General features: G+C 35.1%; 1 protein-coding gene across 6 annotated transcripts in view; it reads left to right on the top strand.

The window, feature by feature from the left end:
• Positions 1-26,071, top strand: part of BBS9 (Bardet-Biedl syndrome 9) — a 286,703-nt gene that overhangs the window by 71,260 nt on the left and 189,372 nt on the right. For all 6 annotated transcript variants that reach the window (XM_079302571.1, XM_079302574.1, XM_079302572.1 and 3 more), the window contains 3 exons: positions 543-638; positions 4,823-4,995; positions 6,734-6,886. In XM_079302571.1, coding sequence (XP_079158697.1) covers positions 543-638; positions 4,823-4,995; positions 6,734-6,886 — 422 coding nt within the window. The remainder of the gene's footprint in view (positions 1-542; positions 639-4,822; positions 4,996-6,733; positions 6,887-26,071) is intronic.

Raw genomic sequence — 26,071 nt, forward strand, 5'->3', positions numbered from 1 at the left:
AAGAATAGTTTTAAAATATGGTATTCTAAAATTAAGCCTTTAAAATTGGTATAATCCAGTACACAGAATGAAAAAAAGGTGGGCATGGATGGACTTTGCAGTGTAGCTAGTTTTAGCAAGCTAGATGTTTGTTTTGCTCTGTGCCAAAAGCTAAAAAGAGAGTGGGCTTAAGCATTTCAATGATAATTTCTGCAAAAGTCTTGCATAATTATTTGAATTAAAGTTGACCTTGCATCTGGTAAAAGGTGGTAGTCTTTGGGCTCTACACTAGTTGCAGTTCTTTTAGAATGTACAGACTCGACCTCTGGGAAACTAGCATTTTGTTTTCAGGCTGGGGAAGGGAAGGTGTGTGGCTCACATTCCACCTGTGAATGAAGGAAGAGTGTACCAAACTGCTGATATTTGTTACTTTTGAACTTGAAGAAGGGAAAAAACGTCATTCATCTGCTTGTGAAAAAATTGATACAATCCTGGCTATGGATTGAAATTTGCTGAATGCCAGGGTCAAATGACAGAAAATGGTATGCAACTTTCTTTTTCAGACTTTGTTGATCCATCTGAGGGTGACCAAGCAAATGCTCTGGGATTTCAGTTTTTAAGTGGTTCAAAAGCCACTCTTCTTGCTTCAAAAACATCACGTAAGTTCTATCAGTATTAGAATAAAATAAGTCTGATCATCAGTTAGAATATGTACGAAATGAGAATGTGGATCATACAAAGAAAGATGATCAGTGTTTGCAAATTAACACAGAAGTTTCAAAGTGTTAATTGATGGTTTCTTACCTCCTCTCAAGTATAAAGTTATATAACAAAAAAAAATCATAGTCAAAATGCAGTACATGACAGTGGTAGTTTTCTGAAGAAATTGGATTTTCTTAAAGCTTTTAGCAATGTTTTTATTCATAAACGAATACTGTCATTATAATAATGGAAAAACCCCTCATCTTAAAGGAACTTCAACATCTGTGTTTGGAATTAGTCACCTACTGAAATTTTTTTGGGATTGAAAAGCAAGTTTCTAACTTCCCACTGACTTTGAGTAATCCATGACTTAAATTAGGCATCAGACCCTACTTGCTTCTGTATATCTAAGTAAATGCCCATCTCTTCTCTTTAGATATCTATATATCTTCGTAAGTAAGAGATTATGGATTTAAGATCCTTCTTATTGTGTTTACAGAGTGCATAAACATACATGCAGATATGCTGTTACCTGGTCCAGTATCTGTTGTATAGAGCAGTTTGTGATTTAAATAGTCCTGTTCCAGCCACTTGAATTTGTGCTCTCTGAAAGAGATAGGTTCTCTTAACTTTCAATAGTTTGTGGTCTTGCTCTGTGCAACTGCTCAACTTGCTAAACTCTTTCCTGGCACGTGCCTTGGAACCAAATATGTTCAATTGTGTTTAGCATTTTCCATGCCAGCAGAGCACAGAGTCTTCATTTAATACAGCAGACTACAAATGAAAAAGCTAGAAAAGAACTGTGCACTGCAGAGGGTTCAGTTGGAACACGGTTTGAATGCTTTGTGGAAAATGCTTTGAGTGAAAAATCCCAATTTGGTTTGTCGATGTGAAATTTTTTCAACACAGAGATAATATTCCTTACTGTTTTCAGAAATCCTTATTTATGATGGGCTATATAAATACTGATGGGTCCAGATGTGAGCTATGAGATAATATGTAGTACCTTTTATAATGTAATCATACATGTTAAAAGCGGAAACCATCTGGACATTAATTTTTATTGCACCAAGAATCATTTTACATTTCTAAGGTCCAAATCTATCTGTATTGTTTTTTGTATGCATTATTTGCATGCTGTTTTATTGTTACTTTGTTTTTAATATTTCTTTGAATAGGAGATCTTGGAACAGTTTTAACTAAACTAGAATTGCAATGATAGTTTTTAAAAACTAAAGAATTGAAGGGATTTACAAATAACTTTTTCCTGGATTGCAGTTTAAATCTTCGATTTAGCAACTATGCTAAATCTGATTACTGCAAGGACAAATTTGTTTCTATGTAATGAATATATTTTAGCTTCTACTGAAGACTGTAAATTTTAATCTCACACACCCCTACCCCCAGTCTCAGTCTTTTCCTCTCAGGTTTGTTTATTCACCAGCTAGGAGTGATACTTGCAGTCTTAGAGTAAACTTTCCCACACGGCTTTACTTGTGAAGTTCACTTTGCAAAGGAGCTTCACAGTATCTGTTTCTCTTAGTGTGGCTACTCATTTACTGTGTATGGGAATCCTAACTTTAGAAAAAACAAATGAGTAGTATGATGTCACTTTCTATGTTAGCAGCCTATTTCCAGGATCTGCTTCATGCATTGAATTGAGTTGGTTAGAGAAGATCTTGGGGGAATTTGCTCATTTGAAATGTTACCTAACTAAAACTTACTTAAAGGTAAATATTCATAAAAACTCTTATAGTCAAGCATAATTCAGAATATTTTTATAAGCAGAGACTACTGATATTACAAAAACATTGTTTGGTAGAATATCGTGATACTTATTATTATTGTGCTTGACTGAACATATCTTCTGTGAAACTAATGAATGTAGATGAAATTATGTATTATTTGGTAGGTACTTACTCTGCTATGTAACACTGAGCTTATACTTTGTAAAAGTGCTTATGTAGCATTTTAATTGAGGAAGTGTTCCTCAAAAAGAAACTTGTATGTGTAGATAAATTTTGACTACAAATAATGGTGTTTCAGGAAAGAAAGAGATTTTTAAGATCAGGCTTTATTTCTGGTTTTCCGTGAAAGGAGTTTAATATGGACAATGGAAGGGGACATTTTTCCAATATTCCTTATCAAATGGAACTTAAGTTCTGAATGGGAAGAGCTGCATGTGGCAGTGAAAGTCATCAGGTTCAGTTGGGCTTCATTGCTGAAGCTGCAACCAGGAGCAACATCTGTTTCCATGTTAACTTTTAATTCTATTACCTAATCCATTTTGACCAGTGTAGCAATTGAAGATATTACTTCAACTTGTCAAGATTGCTGCATAGAAGCCCTGCTTGAAGTACATCTTGACAGAAAATATATATTAAAAAGTGGCTTGCACCAGCTGGATTAAAACTTTAAGGTGTTTTTTTTTTTTTTGCTGGAATTTTTAAAACTGTCTTTTAATCAAAGTGTAAGGAAGATATTACTGCTACTTGTGTCTGGGTTTTTTTTCTTCTGATGTGGGTTTTGTAGCTGAGAAGTGATCTTAATCTTCTAAACTTCCTCCTGGCAGAACAGCTATTCCTAATGCAACTTGTTCTATTTGGATAGCCTATGATAATGTGGAAAGACTTTGTAACCTATCTAATTTATTGGTGCCCCTCAGTTGCCTACTTTTCTGACAGAAAATTTTCTGAAAAACTGTTGTAATTTTCTGTAATGGAGTTTATTTTAATAAAAAGCTAATACAAGCTGGTTACCCATCATAAAAGTGTGGGATGAACAGAAGCACAGTTATTTCTTTGTTCTTCTTTTTCTGTTTTTCTGTTTAAAGCATACATTTATTTTAACTATAGATTCCCAGTTTTTTAACATTTCTAAATATAATTCATCTTTTTTGAGGCTTGGAAGATCATGTAAAGCAAAAGATTGAAATGTTCTCTGCTCAGGCCATGGTAACATTAGATTATGTTTGTATTGACCAACAAACAGTGTATGGAAACTAAATGTGCAATTTGGAGGAAATTAGTTTTGTCCATTTTGAACCATTAATGTATTAGATATGTCAATTATAAATGGAATGGCTGTTGATTTGGCCTGAAAACATCTGAGCTAATTTCCATCAGGGAAAAATCACTTAAGGCAAAATATGATGATACATCCAATTAAGTCCAGCCATTGCACTGTGAGTGTTTAAAAAATGGATGTTAGGTCGAATGCTATCTTTAGCAGATGATGTTCTTTTCTTTAACAAGCATGTTTTTAAATAAAACTTGCTTCTTTCCTGTTACACTATAAACAGAATTTGTCATTCTGTATTCAGTGAAATACGTGTCCTGAGAATGACGCCAGTGGTAATGTCAAACAATCTTGAATTACTAATGTTGAGAAAATTTAAAATAAGTACATTGAAGTTTAAAAGAATTCTGGCTAATTTGATTTACTGTGGACCTTTCTAACAAGGGCAAAAAACAATGATTTTATATCAAATCCTCACAGTTGCTTTTCTGTCTGTCCTTTTTTTGTTAGTTATTGGCAGATGTGTAATGAAAAGATGTAAGGAACTTGTATTTGAAAATGCTTTATGTGAAAAAATGAAAAGGCTACTATGACTTTCCACAATGTTTTTCTCAATATTTATTGGTTAGTATCAGGTAATTCAGTTAATTAAAGAAATATTAATATTAGTTAGTTCTGATTTCCTACGAGCTGGAGGGAGTGTTATGCAAACGTGAAATAAAACCTCATTCCACTAGCCTGGTACTTTGAAACTCACTAAAATCTGATGGGTTAAATGAATTTGCTGGGACAGATAACACTAACTAATGGGATTTGTTTTCACTTCAGTTTATATAGATGGTTTTGATTTCTACTCTGAGCCATTTTTACAAAGTCATAGTATGTAGTTGGATAAGAATCACTTTCTACTAGTCTTAGTTGTATTTAAGGTGAAACATAGCACAATCCATAAAATAGAAGTATTTCTTTAACTCTAGTGAATGTACATCTCTTAAGAAAATCTCATGTAGACTTTGGATACAGTTATAAAGTTCTATTTGCATGTTAGCTAAAACATTGTATAACAAATTTAAGTTTTTGAAAACTGTGTTTATTAGTCTTGTTTTTCTTCTTGTGCTCAAAGAGCGATACAGGATTCAGAGTGATCAGTTGGAAGATCTTTGGTTGGTAATGAAAGAGCTCATATACCGACTAGAGGAGCACTTCAAGAAGCAAAACTGCAAGGATTTTGCATGCACCTTTTCTGGTTCAATTCCCCTGCAGGAATATTTTGAACTAATTGATCAACATTTTGAGGTGTGTTCCATAATATGTTAATTGCTAATGATCTCCTAGTTTAAAATTGGATTTTACTGCCACGATTAATCATATTGCAACTATAGTATCACAGACATTTGGCTTTCAGAAAAATCAAAGTTGTATCTGAAGGAAAGTCCCTTCAGATTTAAAAAAAAACCCCTGCCCTTGTAGAAGTAGCACTGAAGACTCAGGGAAGTTTGCCAGATCAGAAATAAAAGAAATGTAATTACTTTTTCCTGTTTGGCCATGTAAGTGACAATGAAAAATCTCCAGTAGTTCAGCTAGCTTGTAGAAATAGCTAATAAAATAAAATAAAATATATGCATTCTTTCCCCCATACCTTTCCAAGAAAAAAAGAGAATAGCTACTTGAAAATTTTTATTAAACTCATGTATTTGGGCTAAACCAAGAACATATGTATGCAAGAATGAGAAATACTATGGGATGTTCTTTCATGCTGTCAGATTTTCTGTATCTGGAGGTGGAGCTGTCACCACACAGAAAGAAGGTCTATAGATTCTGGTCTGTATTTCAAGCTCTCGAGGAGTTACTCTATTTTCTTTCAACTAATTTGAGAGTAAAAAATGTTGATTTTTCTTTTTAAAGTGACTGTTATTGTAGAAATAGCTTAAATTTAGGCTACTTTAGATTGTATAATAAGCTTAAATGCAATGAAGTTTGAAATACAGGTGTGATTTCTGGGGTGCTAATTTAGACTATGTTGCAGCTGGCTCTTTTGCAATTTCTGAATTTTTACTGTAATTATCTGGTCTAAAAAATGTCAAATGATCTATTAAAGGCATTCTTATGCTTCCATTCCTGATATTTTTAACACATTATTTTTGGCAGGCTTAGGAGTTATCCCTTACCCGAGATGTTCCATTTTTCCTATTACTTCTAGTAAAACTTCATAGTGTTTCCTTTTCCCTTAGCACCTCTGAACTGAGTGACATTTGCTTATTTTTAAATATAATCTGGTATGTAAATTTAAGAAACTTATGTTTTCTCTAATTTGGGGCACTTTTGCTTGCTTTTGGAAGCTGTGTTTCTTGATGTTTCTGCTCGTTATAATGTAAACTATATGGATGTATCAGCTTTTTGGAAGACTCATCTTTAGTAATTTTTATTTTTGAGGCATATACTGGAAAATGTACATCAAGTGCACAGGTAATAAAATTCCTATTTTATCTTATAATTGTTTTATCTTTTAAAAATTCTTTTTTTTGAACACTTCAAGGAATTTTGTTGCTATTAATCAATATAGATAAAGGGAAAAAGGATTTAACTTCAGAAGCAGATGATAATTCAAACAGTACAGAACTCAGTACTTCTGATCGTGCTAAGGGAATAACCATTTCCTTTTTATTGCAGTGAATATCAAGCCCAGTACACTGTATATGTATATGTTGTAAATAGCACACCATACCAAGAAGAAACCTCTGTGTCTCAATGATGGAATTTCATCTTTGTTAATAGGCTTCTTGATGAGATATTTATGCATTTTCACAGGTTATTATGGCTGTTGACAGTTAGTTTTCATTTCAGTGGCAAATGTTAATTCTTGAAAGTGTTAAGCTTTTCAGGCTGTATGAAGTATGAAACTGGCATAAACGACATCATATTTGAGTATTACACTCTGTCTCAAAATTTTTCCTATCCTTCTCCCATTTCATTTGGAATGTGCATGTATAAATGTGACCCTTAACCTGCATTCTTGAAAACTCTTAAATTGCAGCTACGTTTGAATGCTGAGAAATATCAGGAACTGTTATCTGAAAGGGCTGTACAGTTTCGAGCTATAGAGCGGCGACTGCTGACACGATTCAAAGACAAAACTCCTGCTCCTCTTCAACATCTGGACACCTTGCTAGAAGGAACATTCAGAGAGGTCAGTGCAGTTTGATTATGAGCCTAACCTTTCTTTATCTTGTTGGTAAAACCCGGCTTAAAGCATATAAGCTTTGCTTTCCTGGTTACATTTACCATCCAAGAGACCAGGACCAGTAATTTGTTTAACCTAATAGTCCCTGTAACTTTCCAGATGATTTGCAATAGTTTTATTTAATCTGTGACCACAACATCTTTACTCCTGGGTCATACCAGCTTGACAGCACATCATTCTTTCCTAACTGATGTTGATAGTGTAAATATTTTATAGTTCATGTGAAAATATTTTATAGTTCATAGCTTGTGTAAATATTTTATAATACATTGTAAACTGGTGGAATGGTTTGGCTGGTGTAACATTCACAACAAAATTGTCTGAGACTGACCATGTCCTTCCTATGGGGATTTATATTCTAATCATTTCAGAATGTGATATATGCAGAACAGTGTTTTTAAAAAAGTAATCCTACCCAAACCATCCCCATACTGGACAAAGAGTAAACCAATTTTTCCTTCTGCCTCAACTCTGCGTAGCTTTAGGATAACTTTTTAATGATTTGTCCCCTTTATAAAGGGGTTGTTTTATGTGTTTTGTACTTTTCTGTTGAAGGATCTGATTTTGCTTTTTGACATGCCTCGTTCGAGAAGCTGAGTCACAATTAGAGTCTTTACTGGAAATAAGACCTTTGCAGTGTTGTATATCACAGCAGCTAAAATCTAAAGGCATTAAGAAAAATTATTTTTCCCTACTGTTTCATCTAAGAAAACATTTCTTTAAATTGAAGAAAATTGCCTTTCCATGTATGCTTATATGTAAGTCAGATTTGCTTTTATCTCTATACTGAGTTCATTGTGATATGCCAGTCTTTACTGAGTTTACATGAGTTCACATGAGATGATTTAAGTTTGAAAGTGGGGCTTTTCTGGTTGCTTTAATAAATACTGGGTATTGTGCTAGGTGGATTGTTCTTTAGCACTTTGAAATGGCATGACTAAATAAGCCTGAAAGATTAACATAAGGGAGTTTCTTGAGTCTGCTTTTGCTTTGTAGAACTTTCTGCTTTTAAATTTCAGAGAAACTGAGATGTGCTTGACAGTTTTCTTGTATAGTTGATTTGAAAGCTGAATTCTGAGAATATGGCAAAAGTCAAGTTGTTGAAATAGATGCATATGGCCAAAGTTTATTTTATATAAAGTCCTTCAAACCAACATTAGATGAGTTCTTTTCTTAACCTTACTGTTGTAGGCTTTTTGAGTTGGAGTTAGTGTAGTTGAAAGAAGAATGAGAAAAAAAAATTCTTTTCCTAGAACACTTATTTGCATTTTTTCAAAATTATTTAAACTTGGCAGGTTTCTTGGTAGATTTCCTTTGTAATTTGCTTTCTTTGTGGGAATCCCCTTTCAAATAAGAAATGTTGTTATTGTTACTATAAACAAAGTATAGTAAAATGGTGCTTGCCCTAGAGACCCTGCTGCTGCATGTGTTGTTTTGAAAGTGAGAGCTGTGGTAGGATTTAATATTGACTCTTCTCTGGGGGTGAAATGAAATGCTGCATTTTCTGTATTAGAAAAGACCTTGTTTTCATTAATTCCAAATCATATTCTGTCTATATTTGAACAAGTATGTCTAATGCAAATAGTGGAGATATTCAAAATAAGATAATGTATTTCTGTAAAGGAATAATGAGGCTGTTTAATATGAACAGTACAAAGTCTCACTTCAAAAATTCTTTTAGGCATGTAGCTTTTAGACAGTGAAATAAATATGCCTTTTATGTTCTTATAATGGTCTGAGAATCTCATCTTCTCTTTATGTTATATATTTTTATAATGACAAAAGAAAAAAAATTGCTGTGTTTTATTCCCTCATTTTTCACTAAAGTAGTTATGGGCAAAGTGGGGTTTAGTTACTTCTAACACTGTGTTTCGTACTCAGAAGGGAAATGTCTATATTTCATCTAGAGCAGAAAGGGGTTTCCAGTTAGTGAGTGTATGATTTCATTAGTCTTTTTTAACACAGAATCTCCAGGACTTGGGCACTATATGAATTACATTCTTAGTGGAATAATTATTATAGCGTAGGTTTTTTAAAAAAATTGAAACTTTAGTATTATAACCTCTGCAAATCCACAGGGCTGTAATGATGCTTTGTATTGCTGCCTGTATCTTCTTGCAGATATATAACCTTTTTATGAACAACCTTTTAAATACTAATCAAATAATGTATATTCAACTCATGTAGTTTCATTGCCTAGGTGTGATAAATAACTACTTTAAACATGTTCTATATGGTTTCTTTGTCCACCTGAAAAATCATTATTAATTTCTGAACTAATTTAAATTTTGCAACTGAAGTAGATTGTAAGTGTTAATTTTCAGATTTTCATTTTCAAGTAACAGTTGTGTTTGTGTGATAGGTAGGTAAATGTACAATGCGTGCCAGAGTTATAGATGTCAAACTAGAGAAAATTAATCAAGCTTCATTTCATTCCCTGGTAAAAAACATTTCTATTTATGAAATAATTTTTTGCATTAATCCTTGTACACTGCCAACAAGGCAGGCTATATTTAGTGCCCCAATAAAATTACTGATAGAACTATTGTAAGGAAACTTTACTTTCCGTCTTGACAGTAATGAAATGTGTAAGCAGGCGTCAGGGTGTGCAGTGACAAAAAGCTTGCTTTTGATTTTATAGTCCTGTTTACATTTTCTTCTAGAATTTGACTTTCTGAAGTAATATTTTAGATCTACATAGATTCAAATGAGTGTTAACAACAGTTAACAAATAGTGACATCAGGTGTTCCATTCTGGAAGGAAAAGGAAAGCTGTTATGTACATAGTAGTCTTGTACATTTGAAATATGAAATGTTATTCTTAGGATCTTTAAGGAGGATTTGTAGGAAGGTGCTTTGAAAATAATGGAAAACAATCAGTTTGCAATAGATACTATTTATATGCCTATGAAATTATTGATCTTTTTAAATAAATCAGCAGTACACTTGGACATGCTACTAACACTTGCTCTAAGAAAGGATTTTATTTAGATACATTTTTAAGCCATTGAATGGTAGTTGAGATTCCATATATGTTTTGTAGTTTAAAGGACTTCAAATATGAAATGACATTGCAGCAAATTTTATGGTAGCTGTTGTAAACAGCATGTACTTTTTATAATGCTCCCCTACTAGAGACATGTTATTGCTTGAAAGTGCAGTTTAATGATCTTTTATGTCTGCATGTTTTCTGTCATAATAGAAAAAAAAAAAAAATCATAGTTTGGCAGTAGCTGCAGCTTCTTACCTTGAAATCGTAATTTTCATGCATTGACTCTTGGCAAACATTACTTACATTTCCAGGTACAAGCTGGAATTAATAAATGTTATAAAAATGAGATGCTTTAATTTCTTATTTCAACTCACATGAATTTTATCCTACTGAATATAAGCAACATTAACGGTAAGCTATATTTAACCCTGTATGGAACCCCAAACCTGTTTAACCACATGTTTAACCTGTTTGGAATCACAGTTACATTATTTTAGGGAAGGAGAAGGATGAATTTTAAATATGGGGTGGAGTTCTCCAAGGACACTGACTGTTCTTTAGCTAACCAATTTTAAATACTTAAAACATTAATCTGTTTATAAACCAGTTCCAGTTTACAAAAAATAATGTAATTACAAGGCAATCACTTCTATCTTGCATTGCTTCTGTTTGTATTAAAGTCAGAAAAAGCAAGATAAATCATGATTTTCCCCATATCCTCACACTTGCAACATATATAGTATAGTTCCCTTGCTATTCTTTGATGGCAGTATTGCACGGTACCTCAGGTTTCCCCATGATTTGAGGTCTCTTCATCCCCACCCTGTAAAACCACTGACTTTCTTGTGATTTCTAATGATGAGATCTTATCTTTTGCCGTTGGCCCCAGTATCCCTCTGACAATTGCTTATTTGTGCACTGTCAAGCCAATACACAAATTAGTGCTGACTGGTAGCAGCCAGCTACCCAGATAAGAGGGATGATGCTCTCTGTCTCAGTAGAAACAGTTAAATAGTGTTTCTCTCCTCCCAGTCTGCTAATTAAAAACCAACCAAACATATAGAGGAACAGAATGATTTCTGGCTCTTCTTGTTACTGTAAAATTTTGTGTGGTCATTGGAAATGACAGTTACTAGGAATGGACTGACAGAACAAATCTGACATAAATGGCCAGCACAGTTCCATAACCTAGACATCTAGACTTAAGAAGTATGTATTTCCCAAACTAGGTCTTTTAAAAAGGATCAGCGATACATTTTAGCTTTTCCTTCAAGTACTTAATAAATTTGAGGCCATGTTCCATTAGTGAAAGGATCTAACACACTTTTCTAACCAGAACTAATTGATGCTGAAAATTTGCTTCCTTTATTTTCTCATATTTCAGCTATTTCTCTGTATTCATCTTATTTATATTAGTATTGAATAACCTGTCTCTCAGAAGTACTTTGCTGTAAGTAGTAATAAGGTAATTTTCAATGTGATTTCCTGATCCTATTAAGTAAACAATTAGAAGCTGTCCAGATTATTCTGCTGTATTTATTACACAGATTGTATTTATCTTGTCTTGGTCTGGCATCTTGTTAGTTCTGTATATGAACTGCATCTTGAAGAGATAAATGCACATGGGAATTTTTCACCTAAAAACTCTTCTTGAAAAAAGCAGAAAAGCTTACAAATAGTCTTTCTGATTTCAAGATGTGCTTATGTGCTTTTCTTTTAAGGTATTAGGAAATAACACAGTTCCTACAGATTTGTTTTCTGGTGTCACTTCCCTCATCTGTTCTCCCTACTGGAAAGTAAGTGTAGTTTTTTATCATCAGTCTGTTAAAAGTCATCAACAAATACAATTCCAGATAGAAAGAACATGATTCCTCATTTAGAATGAAGATGGCAATTCCATCAGGTGGATCCGTTTTAATTACTTACATGGCAGTAAACTGTATAGGAATTTGCCTGTTGCTGGGAAAGCTTTATCTACATATAAAGGTAATCCTTTTCCTTGAGGTCTGTGACATGAACTGTCCCTTCATATACAGCCCTGGATGTTAGTTGGGCATCTTGGAGCATGCAGCAGTGACTTCTGAAGAAACAAGTGAATTTTTGCAAACGATTTGGAATCCAGATGTCTCTAAATGAATGCACTTGTTCTTTCAATTAGTAATGTCACAGGAGTTGCCCTTTCTCTTTCATATGGAAGTCTTGAAGAAAGGCGCATATATTTTTAGAACTTTGTGAGCTTCATTACGCTTCTTTGACATAGGCTAATTTAAACAGAATGATTGATTATCTCATGTTTTTGAGACAAAATTTTAGCAACTGTGCTATGAATGCCAGCTGCAAAAACTTGGCTCACAGTTTTATGTTGCAGTGCAAGATTGATGCTTAAGTGTCTTTACTTTTGTTGTTGGTTTTTTTTGGTTGGTTGGTTGGTTTGGTTTGGGGTTTATTTTTTTTTTTTTTTTGCAACTGTTTTGATCCTTTTGGAACTCCTGAATCCCTGAATATAATTTTCAGAATGACACTGAGTAGCTGTACTACATGGCAAGATCTGTTCTGGTCTCTAGTCTTAAAAATTCATGTTTAGGTAATCAAATCTAAAGCTGCCTTTGTGGCATTCTTTTTCTCAAAGAAATAAAAGTATTTAGACCAGCAGACAATTAAAGCATTTAATTGTCAAAGAACATGCAGCTCATGTTAAACAGTTAACAGATTTTTTTTTTCTTAGTAAAGCCTCCAAAAAAAGAAAGCTGTGATACAACAAACTTTCCAAACTGAATGTATGGAGAAAAAGGTAATATTTTTAATCCCTGAGCAAATTAGACGGCCAAGGGAAGTGCACTAAATATTTATGTTTCTTGAGATTTCACCAGAATATGTAATTAAGGTAAATTTTGGACAGAACTTAAAGGAACTTAGAATCCTTCTGAGCACATCTTACTTAACCAGACAGTTGTGAGGAATTTTTAGCCCAGTGTTACTGATCATGCATGTTATGTCCCTCTTTTGTTGTGGTTTGTTATTAAGCAAGAGTGTTGAAACCTTGTCAATATTATGTATTATAAAATACATAATATTTTAAGTATTATAATACTGTGTGCTGGTTCTTGTCCATTTTAGAGTATTTGACATTATCAGGCAAAATTTGTTGTAAGTATAAATCATTACATGATTGAGAGAAGTACTTGACTTGAATTGTACCTTCCAAATCATATGATTTCCTCTCTGAAATTTAGCGCTTCATATAAAAACCAGTTAACAGCTGACAAATATCTAAAGGTTAGCATATTTTGTCCTCCTTGTCAAACACTTGTGATCACTTTTCAGAACAGATTATTAGGTGATTTAAGACCTCAGTTTTCCTGACAGCCTAGTTATAACACAGGGTTCTGGCCCGGTGTCCAAGGGTTGCCTTTCGGTAGGAGTACTGTCATACATCTAGTTCACCGGCGTTCAGCATCAGCTAGATGTGAATGTGATGCTATCTGGAGGCTTTGCATCTGTGTCAAAGTCAAACAAAAAGGTGTACTTACACACCTTCCCATAGTCCTGCACTAATTTAGCTATGTAGATCCCGGGCGGGTATGGTTCTCTATCTCCTGTCTTTCAGCTAGTGTGGAACACTTCCGTGACCATCTGCACCATTCTCTGCAGCTCTGTTTTAGTCTTTTGCTATGCTGTTGGGTGCTGCACCAACCAGTGCTTCAGGCACTCTGTGTTTTGGTCTTTAGGTATATGCTCTAGGTTTGATCTTGTATCTCTCCTGCTCAGAATTTTCTGGAGTCCAGTTAACTCGGACTGGTGACAGCTTGTTGGGGGTTGAGTGCTTTTCTGTTACTGTGTCAATTGAAAGAATTTTTCCCATTATCATGCCAATGGAGCTGGCCGGGTTACACCCAGGGTCCCTGATGGGTCCAGACAAAGGTGTGGGTGGGGATGGCCCCCGGAGGGGCCTCTGAGGCTTCCGGGAGGGCACTTGCGTTTCCTGCGAGCTGGGAAGAGGACGCCTGGGATCGTTCAGCCACGCGGCCGAGCACAGCAGAGCCAGACCCTCTGCGATCACCTGCCCTGCATCTGCCCTGTTCCAGCCTCCTGCCTCTGCGGACACAGCTGATCCCCCGGACACACACGGTGAGCGAGGAGCCGCCGCCCTCGGTGAGGGTGAGCCCGTTCCCGCCCGAGACCGGCGTGGCCGCTGCTGCCCCTCCCCCCTCCCTCCTGCCTTCGTTCCCGTCTGCCCTTCAGCAAATCCGGGCTCTGGACTAAGCACAGAGACAGAGTGCTTGCATCTAAAGGGACTGACACCGAGTTATCTATTTCATTCTGTTAGCAATTTTAACTGTTATTGTTTTCTGTTTGTATAGTTAGATATATTAGTAAAAGAGCTGTTATTCCCACCCCCCCCCCTTATCTCTGCCTCAGAGTCCTTGATTCAAACAATCGTAATACTTGGGGGAGGGGAGTGGAACCAAAGTCTCTATTCCAAAAAGGGAAACTTCTGCCCCTACTGGCAGACACCTGTCCTTTCAAACCAGGACACAGCTCTTTAAGCATTGTCCAGTTCCTGGTACTGAATTCCCTCTCTACTGAAAGAATGTCTATTTGACACTTACAGTACTTTTTAATTCCGTGAAGGAATTTTTAAATGTGCATGTGTACCTGAATTTTCTCGTTATCATGAAAAATACTGACAGGTGTGTGGAAAACAGAGCCACTCCAGTTGGAAGGCCCAAAGTTACTTTTACCTGTTCAGCAAGAGATTTGGATCTCATTGCTATGTTTGTGCTTCCTTTCTCCCTTCTTGACTTCTGTTTGTTACCCATTTTTCTCTGCTCTCAGTATAAGATTCCCCCAGCTGTCTAATGACACCCTTACATTTGATTTTTGAGTCTGTCATTTCTGGTTCTTGGTTGGAGACTCACATAGTTGAGCTGGCTTCTGAGTAGACATTTTTTTGTTCAAGGGAGCTGGAAAAGTTAGTAATCCTTGTTGGTTTCAGACTGTTAGATAAAGTAATTTCTTTTGATATTTCCATAATGATTTCAGCACAAAGATGGAAAATATATGAAAGGCAAATGCCTTTGCCCTCCCTAGATGTCAGTGTTTATTTTCATGTTCATATACATATCTATAACTGCATATAATTCATCGTGTCTTCATATTTTAGTCTTCAGAGTTGTTCCTGGCTGTCTTTTTAGTATTGTCTATATAAAATCCAGATTTTTACTTCTATGATAGTTGGTACTAACAGGTCCAGCACCTAAAATACTGCAGAAAAAATATAATCTCCTAATTTTTCTCCTTATCTCTTTTCCATGTACTGGTTAGGAAGCCAGTCTCTTATTTTCTAATCTGTAATTTGCTACACTGTTAGATGTAATACAAAGTAAGTATGTTCATTACAATTTTTAAAGTAAATATAATTTTCTAATGTTTTGAAAGACCAAGTACTCTTCCTTGCAGTATTTTAACACTTGCAATGTGTGGAACTTGGATGGTTGGTGATTTGTAGTCACTGGCAAATGAAACTCAATATGTTCTGTTCACTAAAACACAGGGAATGTCATTAAAGGTCCATTAACTCTTTGTTCAAGCCCCTTAACTCTTTTCCTTGCTTATTAATCAGGTGATAAAAATCGCAAAAGTGATGGTTAATGACTGAGTATTCTCTCTCCAGTGGCACTTGTGACACACAAGGCCTCAGGAACTTGACATTTTGGGAATGATTCATTACTTGATTAGTAAGGACTTCTACCTCAAAGCAAATCCATTAGAGTTTATCATGCGTGACTCATATACTGAGCTGTATCACACTCTCTCCTGTAATAGTAATTTTCCCCTGATAATGTCAGTGAGAGCTACACCCATAGTATAAATTAGCTCATTTTGGCTTGAATAAATATGCTGTTCCTTGGAGGAGTTATATTTAACTTCTCTTGTTTTATTGCTCTTTCTGCTAAATGTCGTTTTTTCATAGCCACTAAAAGCAGCTTGTTGGCTATTACATATAATTAAAATTCTCAGTTTTACTGGTGTTCAAATAGTGTTATGTTTCTGTTTCCTTAAGACTTATTTAACTTTAACAGTGGAATACTTGCAATATCATCAAAGCCCCTTTTTATTCAAAGATGTATTCCAAAAATGTTTGAAAGCAGTTAGCTGTGCTTGGAAAGCATATTTTAGCATTACTGGCAAAACTCTTCTGTATTTTGGTCTGTGGTAGCAATTACTTACTTCAGTGTAGTCTTCTGACAGGCTAGACAGTTTGTGGGACAAGTGGGTAAAATTGTTCACATTATCAGTAGGTTTTTGTGTTTTTTGTGTTTTTTCTTGGAGGGGAGGTTTTTTTTTTATTTTTTATTTTTTTTGGTGGAGGAAATTAGACACATGTAAAAGCAGGAAACAGCACAGTCATCACAAGAGAAAGAGATTGGCAGTAAAATGTTCTTTTGTGGGTAGATATGGCAGAGTGTCTCAGCTGCAGTCTGCTGGACTGCATTCTGTGTGGTTTGTCATATTTTCCACATAGGAGGGTTCCAGCTACACTACGCTTTGTCCTGCAGCCCTGTCTACTGAATTACTCCCCTTGAACCTGTGAATAGCCAGCTTTGAACACCCACTGCTCCATTCAAATCAGTAAAGGACCAGAGGTATAAGTTTTTATTAGACTTTTTCCCCCCATTCCTCTTGGGATGGGGTTCCCACTTTAGACCTATAGCGTCATTGTGACTATTGAAGGATTCCCCAGACTTTGGTACAGTCCATAAGGTTAGGGGCAGATTGTGCCCTATGGTATATAAAGGCAGCAGTAAGAAGTGTTTTTTGTCATTTCTTGTGATGTAAACATTATCTGTCACTTTCTATGACATTTGTTTTGTTGGCTTATGACTTTTTGAAGGGGAAGAAATAGTATTCCTTTGTAGTGGTAGATCTTGCATCCTCAACCTAATATGAGGTCACTAGACCATGTATGAGGGCTTTCTGTAGGGACTGAAAGATCCTGTGCATTTGAATGAGTGAAAATGGAACCGGTTGGCTACAATTCCCCTAAGAAAGGCATACTGCTAAGTTTTATTTCTTTGAAAGAAATATAGTGTCAGGTAATCTGAATTATTGGATACCCCTGTTGAAGTTTAAATCATTGACAGTCTCTTTCACTGGGAGAAGTGTACTCCATAGGCAAGGAGGAAGTGCTACATAGTACTGTAATCAAAACTTGAACAAAAAAATTGATACCATCTTTATGGAAGGAGAGAAACACTCTTATTTCATGCTCCCTAGAAAGTTTTCTGTATCAGGCCTGTAATTTTATAGTAGGAAGCATTTGAGGAATAAACATATATATACCTAAGAACTAGTGAGTGTATCTGGTGGAAGTCAGTGTTACTTTTGGAGTGACTATACATGAACTTAGTGAAATTTCTCATTATAATTGATTAGTCCAACTATGATGAATTAAGTGACTAATACATGATTATCAATTTTGGTTGATTTCTGCATGCAGTACTGTGAGCATTTTTGATGGTTTGGGATGTAATTTTAATAGTTTGCCTTGGGTAGATGCTATACTTGCTTTACCAGTGTGTATGTGGGTGCAGTGCCTTCAGATATCTAAAATAATGTTGAACTAGATAATTTTTTACTGCTTATTTCTGTAAAATAAATATACTGATTTCTTTGATATACAGTAGATGAGAGTTTTGCATTGTCATGGATGTCAACTTTATGTTGGTTTCAAATTCACAGAGTGAATATTTCACAGACTTTCATACATGGATTCAGTGAAATGCCTGGTTATACATTCATTATACCAACAATAAATACTAAGGGGGAAAGCTACATAATCAATGTAATTCAATGGCATTTTATGCCAAACTCAGATTTAAAGCCAAACAAAATTATCTCCCTCCCCCCAAAACAAAGCCAAAAACCACACAGGAAATAAGTATTTGATGACCAAATTAACTAAATTACTTACTCATCTAATGCTTGCAGATCTTGGTATGAAGTGGATTTGGTTGCTGTTACAACTGTGTTGTAAACCCAGCAATACCAAGCTATTTTGTCTGCAAACTTAAGCTAAAAATGTTTTACATCAGTTGGTACAACTACTCATTTCCATTACCATGTAGAGGATGGGTAACTAAATTACTATTCTGTTGTTCTTGGGTAGTCTTGCAAGTGTGAAATTTGATTTAGTCACTGGTGATGGCTGGCCCAAAATAACTTGTATAAACCAATGTCAGAGGTGGAAATAAGATCATACATTCAGTCCCTTGCTCTGCACACTCCTGTCCAGCTCAGTTAAGATTATGTGTTGTATTACTTACTAGAGGCAGTATAATAGTAGATTCCTGAAAAACAAAAATTTCAAAAATAGTATAGCTGATTTATCAATAAAAACTAAAAATCTCTTTCCTTTTGTGTGTCCCTTGCAGTCAGCTCAGAGCTGCTGCTTTAGCCACTACCTTTCTACAGAAAATGTAACTTGTGTGGTCATTCTCCCAATTTAAATCTTTTTTACTAAAAGTTAGAGTTTATGTTGGAGCTAAACTGTTCGATAAATCTGTAAACTGACAAAAACAAAAGAAAAAGATGTTTCTTCTCCATTTCTTTCTGCCAGTTGGCATCTCAACAGGTCTGTTTTATGTTTCAGTTTTGCTTAACTACTAACTTCTACAAGGTGCTTCTACATTGTGAAGTCTTTATTCTGTTGTGGGTAGTTTAAACCAGTATGAAAAGGGAAAAATGAGTTAATAAAGGAAAATTTGGCATAATGAACTGTGGGGTTCAGAAATCAGGAATGAAGACAGAAATGATGAGTATCATAACTACAGACATAATCTTGTCAGGCTTTTATTAAATAGAATGTTCAAGCCCATTCCGCTTACTCCTTGTCAAAGTTTTGGTACTGCCAGTTTCTTGATTTAATATTAGCCACTTGTTTTGGATACAGACTTATATACTTGTTATTTAGATATCCTAAAATTAAGTGTTTGCTTGAATTTGTTGTTGGATGGGCAACAAGGACATTGAAATGTTGAGTTGACAGTTTGACCGTAACAACTGTAATCCTTCTTTTTCCAGAAAGGCTTTTGGTGAGCCTAGAAAACTATGTATGGCTGTTGAAGGCTATACTTGCCAGTTAAATTCCTGTAATATGGGAAGGAGAGGTGTGGAAAAAGACATTATGTATCACAGGAACTGGATTTTTTAAAATGGTATTTTTAAAGGAATCATTCAATTTCCCTTTAGGAAATTTGAAAGTACTTGGAATGGATAACATAATTTTTATCTTGTTCATTGTTTATATTCTTAAGGTTAGTCTACTTAGAAGAAGCAACACCTATTAAAGGCCTTTGAATTCAGAGTCTTTCATGTTACAATGAGTGTATTTACTGCTGTCAGTAGGCTTGTAATATACTTAGCTTGAAGAGGTTAACAAGCATACCTTGGAGTGTTACTTTTATTTTCTGTTCTGTGACACTTAGCAAAATCCCATTATACAATTGAGTAGTATTATAATGTTAAAATGTTAATTTTTTCTGCATTCCATTAAAATTGGGGGTTTTTTTGTGCACTGGCCCGTGACTTTTGTATAAAACCTATAATTTGAACACTACTCCATAGAAATGCTCTAAATTAGTAACCTTTTGCCTTTGCTATCTTAATTGCATCTCATTATTTAGTACTTAAAGAGCAACCTCTAGCTACTGGTTAAATATTTGCTAGCTAAGTAGATTTGTCATGTTAAAGAAAGCAGTAGCCCTGGCCTTGGTTGTAATGTGTTTAGGATTTCAGAGTTTTGAGAAAATGGCATGCTTCATGTGCTTTAACTTCTTTGAATTTTCTTTTTTTTTTTCATTTTTCCCTAATGAACATTTCATTTGCTGTCTATTGCATTTCAATAGGCAACTGAAAGTCTGCCTTAAAATAAGTATTTTGAAAAAGACTGTTGTACTTCAATGTGGTCTGTATCTTCTAGTTACATTTATTCCTTTTAGCTTTTATAGACATCTGATACAGTAAATTTCTGTTTTCATTGTGGAAGCAAATATGAAGCAGATTTTACTTCTTGGCTGCAAATAGCTATATTTCCTTTTGGGAGGAAGGCTGTATTATTTGATCAAAATCACAAGGAATAATATTCATTAAAACATCTGATAAGTTGTCTTTTCTGACAAATTTCAAGATCACTTCTCCTTGGTCTTTGAATTGTATGCAGAAATAACACTGCAAAGGTTATTAGCAGTTTGCAGGTTGACTTAATGCTTCGTATTTTATTCACATTCGCTACATGTATTTTTTTGCCTTTTTTCTCTACTTTTTTTTTTTGCTATTTTTTAATATGTAAAAAAACATGCGAAGAGATTATAATTTATAATTGCAATCAGTTAGAATTCCATAATGTTAAACTCCCTGTCATATGCAAAGGTATCCTTTTTAATTTCCTATTTTACTTTTTTTTGTGTCTTTTTTTTTTGTCCTCAAGCACACTAGTGAAAGCTCGTTAATAACAGATTTGTCTATCTTGATTCCTACTCAGTACCTAACTACTGTTCTCAAAAGAAGTTTAATGATAGGGGGAATACCAGCAATGCATTTGCAGGGAAACTGGTTGGCCTGTCCAATTCTAGGCTAAGTACTTCAACCTTTGAAGTAGATAGTTTCTCTGAAAACTTCTTTTTGTCTGTTGTTTTTTTAATGTCACTGTTTATACATTCTGTATCCATAAGCTCTGAAACCATTACTTTACTATTCATGCAAAGGTTTGAGTGATTTGTTGCTTGTTGTCTGCATTTATTCTTTGGTTTGAATTTAGCAAGTCAGTTCTGTAAAGGCAATGACTACCTAAGAAGCTGGGGTTTTTTGTTTGTTTTTTGGGTGTGGTTTTTTTTTGGTTTTGTTTTGCTTTGTTTTTTGTGCAAAACTAAAAAAAAACTCTGTGGAAACCCTTCCCTGAGAAAAGTTGAAGAGTTTTTGAGATTTATGTGGATTACAAAGCAATAAGAAGGGTCATTCCTTGATTTTCTTTACAAGCAAAAGTGCCAGAAATACAATTTTAGGAGGTATTAGTAAAACTGAAAAGCATATTTTGTGTTCAGGGACTGGTGTCAACATCTGAGTTTGCAACACCAAACACAGGTCTAAGAGCAAAGGCTTTTCCTCATTGCCCTTGGAAGACGGCAAGATCATGCCTATAATATTTCTGTTTAGTTGAATCTGTGAAATTTACTTCACCTTAAATTTTTGGGTTTTGTTTTTTTGTGGGGGAAATTAATGGCCAGTGCAAAGAAGATTTTACTCTCTGGGGAGAGAGGAGGGGGGATGGAAAGAAAAAAGGCAGAACACTTTGTTTTGATCACAGGTGCATTTTTCTGGGAGGTCACATTTAATCTGTGTAGCCTGTTTTGGTGGTTCTGGAGCAGATCCTCATCCAGAATGAATTATCATGGGAGTTAATAACTCTGACTGTTAGCACAAGCTGGGATCTGCTCCCTAGCCCAGGTAAATTGGTTGATGTTTTTAAAATTGAAACAAATGTGACTGAATTGTAACATATAATAAAATAAATTGCAGTATTTTTTTAAAAGAGAGTCAAAGTCTCATCTCATTTTCTGTGAACATTATAATAAACTATGTATTATCTTTGTTGGTTTTGTTTTTGGGTTTTTTTGTATTTTTTGTATTTTGATTGTGGATTGAGTGGAGGGGGCTAGGTATCTGTGCATATGTTGATTTTTTAGAATTGCATGTATATCAGGTGAAGGATAGGTAAAATGAAGCATTTGCAAATCCAGGCTCTTCTAATCTCTGTTTCAAGAGGCTTTTTTGTGTCTTATTGAGGCATTTAATTTATTGTAATTTTATTGTGAACTTGGGTAGCCATCTTTAATTCTGCTCTATCTAGGAGTGTTTTAGATGCTCTAACATTAAAAATAGGCCACTTTATTAGGCCCGCTAAATATGGCTTTAAATGTCTAAATTCTGGTTTCACAATATATGTGCTTCAAGACGGTACACTTTTTGCAAGAAATGAATTATCCAGACTTTTGCCTCTCTCTTTTATTAACTTTTGCATTGTGTATGTAACAGATTTGCTTTCTGTGGAAAAATGGATTGTTCCAGCAGAGTGCAGCAAAACACAAATATTGTAAATATGTTTGGCTTTCCTGTCAAGAGTTGGTATGTTGTAAAAAAAGAACTTTGATAAGGAGCTCATCATACATAAAATATCAGATTATGGAGGAAATTTATAAGATGATTGCAGTTAAATTTTTTCTGATATTTTTTCCTCCTGAAACATTGATAGAATTTACTGGAAAAAATATCATTAAAGAAGTGTTAATATATAATTAGGCAAATCTCTCAAACATTCCTGATAAGTCAAAGCAGAGCTTTGAACACTAGGTAGCTAGATGCTACAGGTTAGTAATTTATCTGAGGCTGGACTGCAATCTGAAGGAAGAGCTGAAACAACAATTCAAGATTCTTGCCTTCTTTCTTATACTTAAACTATTAGCCTTCCTTGTCTTCTATAATATTAACTCCTAATATTTGTTTCTTTAGTGGTTTTCCGTGTTTGTTGGTTTTGTTTTGTTCTGTTTTTTTTTTTCCTTCATAATTGCTTAGAAATTTGAAAATCTAATGATTTTGGCCTTTGTTTCACTATAACACGCAAACATTTTCCTTTAGCCTTTTAAAGCTTTAATTTAATTGACCCCATTAAGAAAAGATTATGTAGTTGCTGTGACCCTCCAAAATGTAGGTAAAAGTAGTATGCAAATAGCATTATCAAGATAATATATACAATTTGAGTCAGTCTTTGAGAAATCTTGAGGGGAAATTCCCAATGATACCCAATGATGCATGTTCCCTATGTGTCTGCATTTCTAAACTCACTTAAGTATGCTTTGTTTTTTAATATAGGCAGAACTTTGCTGGATAGCAGCAATATAGAAGAAGTGAAGACACCATCTAAAAGTATAATTTTTTATAACACTGGACCCAGTAGTAGTTTTGAGAAATTGAAAATAAGAACTTTAGCCTGAAAACATGTTGAGGAGTCTAAAAATGACATATTTGGTATTTTCTTAGCTGAATATGTGCATTCAAAAATTGAAAATGAAAATGTATGTATAAAATATTTCTTAAGAAATATTCTCAATCATTCTCAAGGGAATGCAGTTTTCCTTAACCTGTCTGTCAAAATTAATATAATTTGAATGAAGTCGTAGGTTTTTACTAATAGTTTCTAGTGTTGTTCCATGTCAGAATCTGGATATAGAGTTGTAAGCAGGCTTATGTTTTCACTGTTTGGGTTGCAGCCTGATCCCCTGGTCCTCCTGATCCTGGGTTTCAAAATGCCTTGGACTGCCAAAGTTAAAGTGGGAACTGTTCCCAAACAGTTCATTCTCAGCTCATTAATCAACATGAGCAGGTCAAATGAGAAACTGAGGATGAGTGAGTCGGCTGGGATCCCCATCCAGTCGTTTCTGGGCACTGGCGACCCATCACCCCCACTGTCTGCCTCCCATTTGTCAGCGGGTCCCCTTCCCTTCTTGCCACCAGTGTTCCTTCCCTGGCACTTTTGCTCAGTAGAAGTGCAGGGTTTATTGCACCAGTCCCTTCACTGTCCTCCTCTCTGGTCAGATGAGGACAATTCCCCAGGGCACAGTGGGAGAAGTAGTGTACTGAGAAACTGATGTTGCTGTGCTGAAAGGATAGGGATGTTTGGAGAGAAATCAGATTAGGGCTTTTAGGAGGCTATCCCAACATTTCAGTCTACTGCAACCAATAGTTCCCTAGTTCTCCCATGTCCTCTGGCTCTAGCAGTTGTTGCTAATAGCCTGTGAGATATGCTGAATGGTTTTCTTCTACTGTGACTTTGGATCTCTCTGATGGCAGTAAAAAAAAGTTTCTGTTAAATTTGGAAACTCCTGTGTTCCTTTTTGATCAGGTTGTTCAATACAGCGTGAAGTAATTATTTTGTTTTAGTACCTACAAACTCCAGTTAGTGTCAAGGCATCCAGCATGTTCTGCAAGCACAGAATAAAGGTTTTTCTTTTCTCCCCACCCCAAAGATCTTGCCATTTCAGTTCACCAAATCCTAACCAAGACTTTAACAAGTCTACTATCCTTGGGTAAGGATGAGGGCCAAAATGATAAGAACATGGAGGTATTTAGGAAAGCTGTTACACAATAAGATGAATCGTATTCATTTATTGGCTTTTAATACTGTTTTTTTTTTTTTAAATTTTTGGATCTGTCTCAGTCTGTAGTCTGAAGGGAATAAGTTACTGACCTTTCCCATACCAGAAAAACTTAACAGGCTAAAAATGGTGCAGAGCTCATCTGGTATTTTTCTGGCCTTAGCTTTGTAAAGATTTTATTTGCATGAAGGCAAAGGGGAATATATTTAAGAAACACTCACTAAAGAGAAAATATGATTGCTGGAATCACCATTATTCCTGTGAAAGTAATACTTAATTTTACAAAGCACATTGTTCCTTTCAGTAAACTAAAGAAAAAGTGGTTAACAAATACAGGCCATACAGTTCACAAAGAAAAGTTTAAAATTCTCTCCAAATAGTGTGGGACATGTGACAATAACTAATTTTAGCCCTGCCCTACAGTATTCTTTTGCTCTTAACATTTCTTTTGTGGTAGCATACTGTGGTCACACTCAATTTGGAACCTTTCTTTGTGGGCAGTCCAAACTAAAATTACCAATTATTGTCTCAAATACTGTATTTCTCTTTCTTTTTGTAGCATAATGGGCACCTTCACACTGATGGACTTTACTTATATTTCACTTTCAAACTGATTGGAAATTGGGAAGAAGGAAAGATATAAAATAAAGTTTTGAATGCAGACAACACCTTATTGTTTTACAGAAGCATTGCTTTAATACTATAAAAATGAGTATTTTAAATTGGCACTCGCTAGAGTCAGCAGCTGGCCTCTGACTTTGCCTTCAGGCAGGCTCATCTGTGTATCTGCCAGCAGAATGGGCTTTCTTGTGTAGGTAGTTTTTATTTGTATTTTCTGGTGCTGGTTGCTTCATGAATTCTGCTAGGAAGACCACTTGTAGATATGAAATCACAATTTTAAAAACTTGCAGAGTTTAGAGGTGGCTGATATAGATATATCATTGAAAAGATACAGCAACAGTAATATAATGAGCCTGAACATAGTAATAAAAATGTTTTGTATTGAGGAATCTTTTGGATAATCATTACCCCTTGGTAATTGTCATAATGGGATTTGATAGGTTGGTTCTGAAATTAATATATGACAAAATCTTTAGTCTTTGAGAACCACTTTCTGTAACTGAAATGAAGACTTCAAAAACTGAGCAAGTGGGAAGAATGTTCTAAGGAAGTGTCTAGAAAGAATATGCTCACTCTTTGTTTTTTTTGAGATAGGAAGAGAAGGTGGAATGATAACTTGAAGAGAATATGATGTGCCCATGTTTTTTTACTTCAGTGATGATACAAACTGTATGACCCTGGACTGACTACAGCATGTGAACTGCATGCAGGGAAAGAGAAGAGTTTCAAGGCCCTGGAATACAGAGATGTGTTTGTTACCATGATATGAAAACCTCTGCAGCCTTCTTTTTACTCTTCCAAGCATTGCAGCTAGTAGGGGGTATTTATGGTCTGCACAGAGTCTGATTGTTCTTGAGGTTGTGGGGCAACAGAGAGGGAGATCTGAACCTTGGATGGATTTGTGAAGCTCCTGGGAGAGGTGGGTGCGGACAATTTTGAAGTAAGGTATTGTGTAGGAAAGTGCTTCTACCTGTAGTTCTTGGTGCTAGTGTGATTAACTAAGATCAATCTTATATGTGTGGAAGGTTGTTACTTTTCACTAAGAAAATAAGAATTCAGGAAGACTGAAGGCCAGAGAAATATAGTGGGGATTGTACCTGGGATAAAAGATGGGTAAGACACTGAAGAGAGGAAGAGAATTTGGAACTTTCAGACAAAATGAGGCAAATTATTTTTACACATCCAACTTAATCTTAGTTTTTAAATCCAAATCATCTATGAAGGCCTATAAATTATTTAAAGCAGGATTGGCATTTAGATTTTGTGTGTCATGATTGGGAGGGGAAGAATTCCCAGCAAGTACAGAAG

This window comes from Erithacus rubecula, assembly GCF_903797595.1.
Source record: "Erithacus rubecula genome assembly, chromosome: 3".
Taxonomy (NCBI): domain Eukaryota; kingdom Metazoa; phylum Chordata; class Aves; order Passeriformes; family Muscicapidae; genus Erithacus; species Erithacus rubecula.